This window comes from Camellia sinensis, chromosome 8 (genome assembly GCF_055761805.1).
Source record: "Camellia sinensis isolate YWXY chromosome 8, ASM5576180v1, whole genome shotgun sequence".
Lineage (NCBI taxonomy): Eukaryota > Viridiplantae > Streptophyta > Magnoliopsida > Ericales > Theaceae > Camellia > Camellia sinensis.
In genome coordinates this window covers 10,711,460-10,719,984 of record NC_138968.1, presented here as the reverse complement: position 1 = coordinate 10,719,984, position 8,525 = coordinate 10,711,460, and the positions used below count along the sequence as shown (strand labels likewise).

At 35.6% G+C, this 8,525-nt stretch overlaps 1 protein-coding gene across 1 annotated transcript; it reads right to left on the bottom strand.

The window, feature by feature from the left end:
* Positions 1-1,565: 1,565 nt before the first annotated feature.
* On the bottom strand, positions 1,566-8,273 carry LOC114299040 (Major facilitator superfamily protein). Its single transcript, XM_028243706.2, has 8 exons — positions 7,881-8,273; positions 6,296-6,440; positions 6,033-6,201; positions 4,887-5,157; positions 4,225-4,490; positions 3,923-4,138; positions 2,260-2,362; positions 1,566-2,097 (listed from the first exon to the last, which is right to left on the bottom strand). The coding sequence occupies exons 1-8, from the start codon at positions 8,029-8,031 to the stop codon at positions 2,033-2,035; spliced, it is 1,386 nt and encodes a 461-aa protein (XP_028099507.1). The 5' UTR covers positions 8,032-8,273; the 3' UTR covers positions 1,566-2,032.
* Between the last annotated feature and the right edge of the window lie 252 nt (positions 8,274-8,525).

Sequence of the window (8,525 nt, the reverse complement as noted above, 5' to 3'; positions counted from 1 at the left end):
CCGAAATTTGGCAAGCACCCACGAGGCTTTATATGGGTTGGCCCTGGCCCGAGCTGTGCCGAGCCCCTACACATTGACGGTGTGAACATTTACATTGACAGTGTGAACATTCACATTGACGATGTGAACATTCACATTAGGGGTATTTTTGTAATTATGTCACCTATAGGATATGAACATTCACATTAAGGATATTTTGATAATTATGTCACCCATAGGACTTATTGAAACATAAGAAAATAATGTAGACTAAATAGAACATAAGTAGGTAAAAAGGGTATTTTGGTCTTCTTACCTCAAATAGGAACATTCACATTGACGGTGTGAACATTCACATTAGGGGTATTTTGGTAATTATGTCACCCATAGGACTTATTGAAATATAAGAAAATAATGTGAACTAAATAGAACATAAGTAGATGAAAAGGATATTTAGGATTTAATGAAATAGTCAAAAAGAATATGGATTGGATGGAATAAAACTCTTAGAAAAAAAATTTATCAAAAAAACTCCCTTAAAAATAATAAGATTTGTGTTAATTAATTAGACTTTCACTTGCGATTCAATAAAACGTCAGTACTTTCGAACTTTTGTTATTTTTGTAAAAATAATAACATTGGTGTTAATTAATTAGACTTTCACTGTACTTTCAAACTGTTGCAAAACATTACTTGGGATAAATTTAATGTCACGAATACTAATAAACCACGCAAGCTAATCACCCTAGAAACTTTTTGTGGATGAGTTTGTGTTTTATTTATTTTGACTTTTTAACTTTTTACAAAAAAAAAATATATAAAAAAGTAAAAATAATGTGACAGAAATAAATCAATAAGTTAATAAGCAACTTATTTGACTTGTTGCCAAACTCACTCCAATTTTTGACCATTAATGGCAATAGACGATCGAAACCTTTTGCAACTAACTTGTTCAGAAAATTTTTCCGTCACTAAAACTATAAGCAAAATTCTGTGGTATTTGCGACGGAATCTGTCGCAAAACGCTCGTCTCTCATTCTGTTGCAAATACTGTTTAAGTGACAGATTCACTGTTGCAAATTTTTTTCTTTTTTTTGAGAAAATTACAAAAGAAAGAAAGAAAATAAAAATAAAAAAAAAAAAACCCTGACTTGATGTTTGGAATGATTTTGCTAGTTTCCATACTTTTTCATAGTCATTTTGTGAACCTCTCTAAACTCCCACCAATAATCTAAACTGTTAATCTCATATATCTTACAATAAAAAAAATCAATTTCATCAGATATCGATAAATAGATAAACATAATTTATTTTGCACATATAATCTATTCAAAAAAATTTACAAAATAAATAATTTAAATCATTAAAGTGGCTCGTGATAAGCTCATCAAGGTTGAACATACCCTTTAGTTGGATTACCGTTGAACTAGAAGTTTTATTGTAGTAACTTTCCATAGTAACTTTCCACATTACTTTCTTGTACTTTCACCTTTCAAGAATATTTTCTACATAGGTATATCCCAAGAACTGAAAGATAAGATTTGCAACTCCTTCACACCACTTCACTAAAAACTGAAAGATAAAGCTGCTCTAGAGAATCATTATTGCAATTTCACAATTTCACTAAAGAAAAAAGGACAAATTTTAAAAAATGTTGAAAACAAAATTAGGGTCGAAATATGTGGCGTCCCAAGACCTATATTAGAAAACAAAAACATGAAAATTACAAAAGAGAACATTTGAATGCCCCAGTGGTAACAAGCTTTAATAGAAGAATTCAATCAAACTAATCTACCTCCCTCCCTGATGCTTTATCCATGACCAAGAAACAAACAATACATAACCTTCTTCTCCACCCCCTTTTTTTTTTATCCTTTGTTTGCAGCGAAGCCCTCTATTCTTTTTTCGCCTTTATAACTTGTGACCTTCATTAAATCTAGTGTACCCTGAATCAAACCGAGCCATCAACAGTTTATGGAATGAATTAGGTGGCTGTTTTCAACCTCCCAGTTTTTTTGTTTTTTGTTTTTTTTTTTTGTCACACTTTCTGGCATCAAGCATCATTCAATGGCTCTGCTTCAGCATCCCTTTCCTTCATTGCAGCCCAATCTTGAACCTCTGTGTAAAAAAAAAAAAAAGAAGAGTATTGTCACACCAAAAAACTTTTAGCTCATCAGTGTCGGGTGGCGATGGTGTTTTTTATATAGAATACAGGCAAAAAAAAATATATCATGGACTAAAATATTTGATAATTACATCTGACAGCAAAAATGTACTTACTTGACTTATCAGCGATCACCAAGAGCCTCCTTTGCAAGATAGATGCCACAAAGAGGAAAATTGAGCACATACCGAACATTATAGTGATCGGGAATGCATTAACCTTCAAATGCACAACAAAATCAAATTTTGAGTGAAAAAATAAAAAGAAAAAGAGACTTAGCATTGCTCCCCTAAGTTATTGAAGCAAAAGAAGAAAGAACACAAAAAGAGGAAGGTGAAAGGTGCCAAATATCATTGGAAATGTCTTCTGTGGTATAAAGGCGCAACATGAGAAAGTAATACTGGGTTGGATAAAACTCAAGTCGCAGAAAAGAAAATGATTCAGTAGTTCTATTTAGAGGGAGTTATGGAATGGTGGCTCTCATAGAGCGACCTATGAATGAAACAAGCCAACAACTTAAATGTCATTCTAAGGAGTTTAAGAGAATATTATAATGAATTATAGTATAGAGTAATAAAATTTATAACTTTTTATACTGTTGGTTACTTTTTTGTATTACGAATATTATATTAACAATATCTCTATTCTGCCTTCAAAAAATAAATACTATGATAGAAGTTTTATGAAAAAGGGGCCAAAGGCCCTTATTGGATTTGAATTGATGACTTTGCGCCTTACCATGGCTTTACTATTTGATTCAATTCTTGAATGAATCACTATGTGGATAAAATAGATATATGTACATATTAGCGCCGGACCTTTAGTCGAACTGATCATGCCATGTGCAACGTCCATCAATGATGGTACATTAATGTCAATTGATTTAGACTTCTTCCCACTTCCCAACTACTAATAAGATCGAGAGGGGCCCGAAAGCCCCCAAACCAAGAACAGAGACAATGATGGTGTTAAACTCGCTAGCCAGCGCGGCAAGTAAGCCACGTACAAGTTTGAGGAAAGTTCCTGGTTCCTAGTGTTGGCCTAGGTTTGGGCCAGTATCCTGCTGTGGCAGAGGCCGGGGTAAGACTGAATCACAGTTGACTTGTGGCGTTTGATGTTGTACCCTTTAAGGGAATAAAAGTTAAGCCTTCACCACTACCTACAGATAAGTGCTAAGGTCCTACAACTGGTACCAGAGCAAGGTCTCAAGTTCGATTCTCCTGGAAGGCATGCGAGCAGGTGCCGGGGTGATTGTTGGCCTGGGTTTGGGCCAGCATCCTGCCATGGCGAGGCCCGGGGTAAGGTCGAGTCACAGTCAACTTGTGACGCTTGGCAGTGTACCCTTTAAGGGAATAAAAGTTGCGTCTTCACCATTACCTATGGGTTTTGGTGAGATGGTAAGTACTGAGGTCCTACACCTAGCGTGAGGAAGAGAGTCTGACTCTTACACTCTGAAGTGAGGGTAGATGACTTTTATCGGGAAAGACAAGTGCTTGGAAATTGGATAATTGACTAGATCTCTAGCAGGATCTGTCTTTCTAGAAAATTCTGGCTAAGTTAGCAAAAACAATAAGTTTAGGACAGCCAAACCAGCAGTTGAGGTCTGTATGGCTCTAATTGGATAAAGTTGAATAATGGTTCTTGGTACTACTGGCATGCCAACAAAGATGAGAAAAGGGGGAATAGGTTCAGATCTAATTGAGTTCAATTCAAGCTAGTCAAACAACAAAAGCACCATCTAAGTTGAAAGAGTGAAACAAAGTAAATCAAGTTACGTACATTGTATAGCACAACGCACACAAATATGTTCAGAGGAATGCGGAAGAAGTTCATGATGGTGCTTCTGGCTTCCTCTGGAATGTACTGAGACCTCATCTTCATGATCGAAGGCCAGAATATCCCCACACAAGCCTCAAAGGTACAGAAGCCAAGGAGCTGCAGACTACTGCCAAAGGAGATGCCTCCACCTTCCACCTTAGAAGGAGCAACCAAGAACTGTTCCAAAAAAAGTGAAGTTACAGATGACCAACACGGAAGATTTCAAGAGAAAAAAGGTGAATAAAATGAGACCAAATACGCACAGTTGTCACAATTGGAAGCAGGAGAGAGATGGAAGAAACTACAAATACAATCTGCATGTAGCTCTCGACTTTAGGAGATGACTGAGCCATCAGGCGAGATGCAATTGAGCTTCCCAACATAGATGCCAACATGAAAGTTGCAAAAATGAAACCGTGCGGAATTTCCTCATCATTCGGGCTCAAGGCAGGAGTCCAGAGGAACACAAAAGTATACATTGAGCCTTCAAAGAGGGACTGTATTGCGCCCAATAATGCAATCTTCTCATCTAAACCACATAAATTGTTATATTAGGGGATCAAGGAGAGAGAGAATGAAAATAACTACATAATTAAAAGAGAGAAGAACAACAGAAGCAACAATGACAAAAACAAAGAAAAGAAGATACTCGAGGCAGGATGAAGCATGGAGAAGGCAATTAAGAAACAAATAAGGTGTACCAAAGAATCTTTGGCCAAGCTACGATTTGGAAAATGCAGCCTAGCAAATAAATATCTTAAATGACATTGCATACAGTAATCATTAAAAGAGGAATCCATAATCACTAGATCTGTCTCTTGATGCAGTCCCCCAGGGTCTACTCCATGAGCACCACATGCTATGATACTAAAATTTATAAAGCCAAACGACAATTATAGAGCATAAAGCCAGTGTAAGCATCTACCTGAAGCAATGGCCACGGCTGCACCCTTGAACTGGGTAAGCAAGTCCTTGTTCTCTGAAGGATCTCCATAATTTTCAGTCCATGATGACAAAATAATGGCCATCCCAATTGCAAGAAAGCACGCAGCAGCATCAAAAGGTGCCACAGGCCCAAGACTCAAGCTATCAACTAGCATGTTTCCAAATAACCCAGAAAGAATAGCAACTAGACCATTGCCGAGAAATATTGCCTTTGAGAATGTTAGTGACAGCCATTGTTGATCAAACCCTCTCTGAACATTAAGAAGAAAATGAGACCGAAATGAGATGGTAAATTTCATAGTCAAAACCAACATAGACTGTTCATTAGGCTTTATTTTACAATTAGGCAAAGACACATGAGAAGAAGTATAGATATCAAGCAACTATATTATTCACGCCTATATAATTGCAGATTCAGTAAGTAAGAAGCAAGACTAAAGAGAACAATCAACAAATGGAAGCATGGATGTAAAATGGAGAACATGATATGAAAAAGTTAGGCAAACATCAGAGAAACCAATGGACAAACCATATGGAAACACTTTAAGAATTTGGGAGGTGAATGTGGAAAGTATCAAATGGGTGGCATATAATGTCTACAAAAACAAGTTTTCATTCAAAACATAATATATCTCTCCCACTAAAATCAAATATACATGTATTTAAATTGGATTACTAACTAATTACGTATTTATATGTTTTCAGTGTCGTTTTCTTGAAGCATTTTATCGTCACATATCATCTGGCTTCAAGAATTGTTCAGGATGACTTTAGATACCTAGTGTTCAGGAAAATTTGATTTAGCAGAGGAAACTTTATGGGTTTTTACCTGATTTTTGTTTTTCTTTTCTTAGTAAGCTATCTTTTTATTTATTTATTTAATTTTTTTTTTTTTTTTTGGGGGGGGGGGGGGGGGGGGGGGGGGGAGAAGATTGGGAAAAAGGTTCCCACCTATAAAAAAGGCTTCTTCTGGGGGGAAAAATGTTTCCCATCGCGAAGAGTATACAGAAACTATGCTTACACCACTTCACCAAATACAGTGGTCACATCACATGTAATCAATAAGCAAGCCAAATTTTTAAGTCCCTACTATATTTAAGAACATGGGGAGAATGGAAACCCCTACCTTAAAGTGCTCTGCCACAAGCCACGACTCAAATGCAGAAAAGAGGAGAGAAGTGGCAATACCACCCAGAACACGACCCAACATCAGAACTTTGTAATGAGGAGAATGCTTGGTAATGCAGCTCAGTATGTAGGTAATGCAGTAAGTCACACTTGCTCTCTTGCGACCCCTGGATTTAGTTTTACAAGGTTTCAAAAGCCAAAAATAAATAACAGTCTAATCATTAAAGAATGATAATGCACCAAGTCCAAGGGAAATCTTACTGTTTATCAGCTAGAGACCCAACAATTGTCCCAAACAACATGGAAGATCCAAAACCTGCTATGAAGAGTTGTCCAATCTCCCCTTTCCCATACCCATATGTACTATATAGATAGTACACATACGGGCCTTGCAACCAATCCCCGGCTATTGCCACATAAACACTAACAAATCAGAAAAGATAAAAGGTATATGCCCAAAGAGTGATACATACAATTCAAATAATCTATATTAACATCTTAGGCAGTGCAAATGTATAGTTTGGTTTTCTGAAATTATTTTCAGAATTGTTTTTTATATAAAAAAAAAAAAGAAACTAGCTTGATGGGAAAAAATAACATCAAAAAGATATTTTTGAATTTTTAAAAATTATTTCTACCCCCCAAAAGATAAAACTATATAAAAATGGTAAGTTTTTTATTTTTCCATTTTTTTCATCAAATTAATTTTTAGTTTTTTAGAAGAAGAAAAATTTGAAAACAGATTCTGAAAACCAAACTAAACATAGTGTTAAATTCTTAAAGTGGCTGCTCAAGGCAATTAATTCACCTAAGATATGGATCTAAGAAAGTAGTTCCCTCTAGTTGCCTGCCAAGAAAACTAAAGTGGGGAAAGAAAGGGAGTTTTACATCTAACTTTCTTCTAATCATCGATACTTTTTTGATAAATTACAAATACACCCCCTAAGGTTTTATTAAAATACGAATCGCCCCCTGTAGTTTTGGAAATTACATTTCACCCCTTGAGGTTTCTAATTTCATAACAAATCGCCATTTTTATTAATAAATCATCAATTCAATTAACAATTTTTAATAATGTTAGAAATATATTTCAATTAATAATTTAGGTAATTTTAATATTATATAGGAGAGCAATTATGAAATTCAATTTTTCAGTTAAATTTGTTAAATAAAAAAATACTAACAATAAGATATTTGTAATTTTCTAAATCACAAGGCCAATTTGTACTTTAAACAAAACTAGGAGTATATTTGTAATTTATCCTACCTTTTTTTTATGAGCTAGCAATAGCGTTAAAAAAGTTTTCATGAGCTAGCAATAGCGTCAAAAAAGTTTGGTCAACTAACAGAGAATTGCTGAAAAAGTGAAATTAGGTAAAAATTCTATACAAATTGTAAATCATTTTCATCTTCCTCATATAAAACCAGTCAGATCAAAGAAAACAAACAACATATTCATCATAAGAGAATGCTGAAAAAGGGACGTTAGCTACAAATTCTGTTTGTAAATAAATCATTTTCATTTTCATTTTTTTTTAAATATATAAAACCAGTCAGATCAAATACACCAAATAACATATTGACTCCATCAGACTCACTTCACTCAAATGCTTTTACATTTTCAGTAACCAATCAGAGTATTAAGCGACACTAAAATCCAGATCCGGCGTTTCAACCACATTAAAAAAAATCCATAAGCCCTAAGACAAACAAAACTCAAAACTTAGATCCGAAAAAAAATCAGATCGGATCAAGTCATGTAACAAGAGATAATCAAAGAACTACGACAAGTGTAGTTGAAATTCATATAATGCATACACAATTGAAAGGTTTAGATCGGAATTACCCATCATGAGAGAGTATACGAGAAGGTAATTGTTCTTGAAGGAATTGAAAGCCTGAGATGTGTTGATCCGATCTTTGTTGTTCTTGCTTAGCTCCAGAACTGCGACTATGGCCGCGAGAGCCCCGAACACGAGGTAATAGAACATCTCCATTGTTGCAGAGGTCGAAGATCTCTGCTCCGAATTTTAGAGAGCGAGAGAGAGAGAAAGAGCGTATGAAGTAAGATTGTTACGTAGATTGGATTGCAAAAGAGAGAGAGATATATGAATGTATATATACACACGAGTAGAGAGGAGGAGGAGGAGGAGGAAGGAAGCGGTCGCGGAGCATTTGGAGCCGTTGGTTCAGGCCATTGGACACGTGGCGAGACGGAGCTGGTGTGATTGGTGTCGGTGGGCTTGGGAGTCAGTGTCCCCCCAACTACAGTATTCCAAATTGGATCTTGGTGAGGGTTCTGTGATTGTGGGCCCATCTTATCAGAATGTATTTAAACCGTCCGATCATTCTCAAGTTATGGTGCACAACTAGAGGGAAGCCTGCTGTGTCGTCCCGAGTTTTTTTTTTTTTTTATGATGTGAATCGTTTAAATTGTAAGAATTATCAAGAATATTTTTTATGTAAAAATTTATAAACGTTATGTTAATGG

Excerpts from the sequence above, each read along its gene's own strand:
- LOC114299040 (XM_028243706.2), bottom strand. The coding sequence starts at position 8,031 with ATGGAGATGTTCTATTACCTCGTGTTCGGGGCTCTCGCGGCCATAGTC. Across the intron at positions 6,441-7,880 it reads CGTATACTCTCTCATGATGG|CCGGGGATTGGTTGCAAGGC; the intron begins GTAATTCCGATC and ends ATGTGGCAATAG. Across the intron at positions 4,139-4,224 it reads TGCTTCCAATTGTGACAACT|TTCTTGGTTGCTCCTTCTAA; the intron begins GTGCGTATTTGG and ends TTTTTGGAACAG.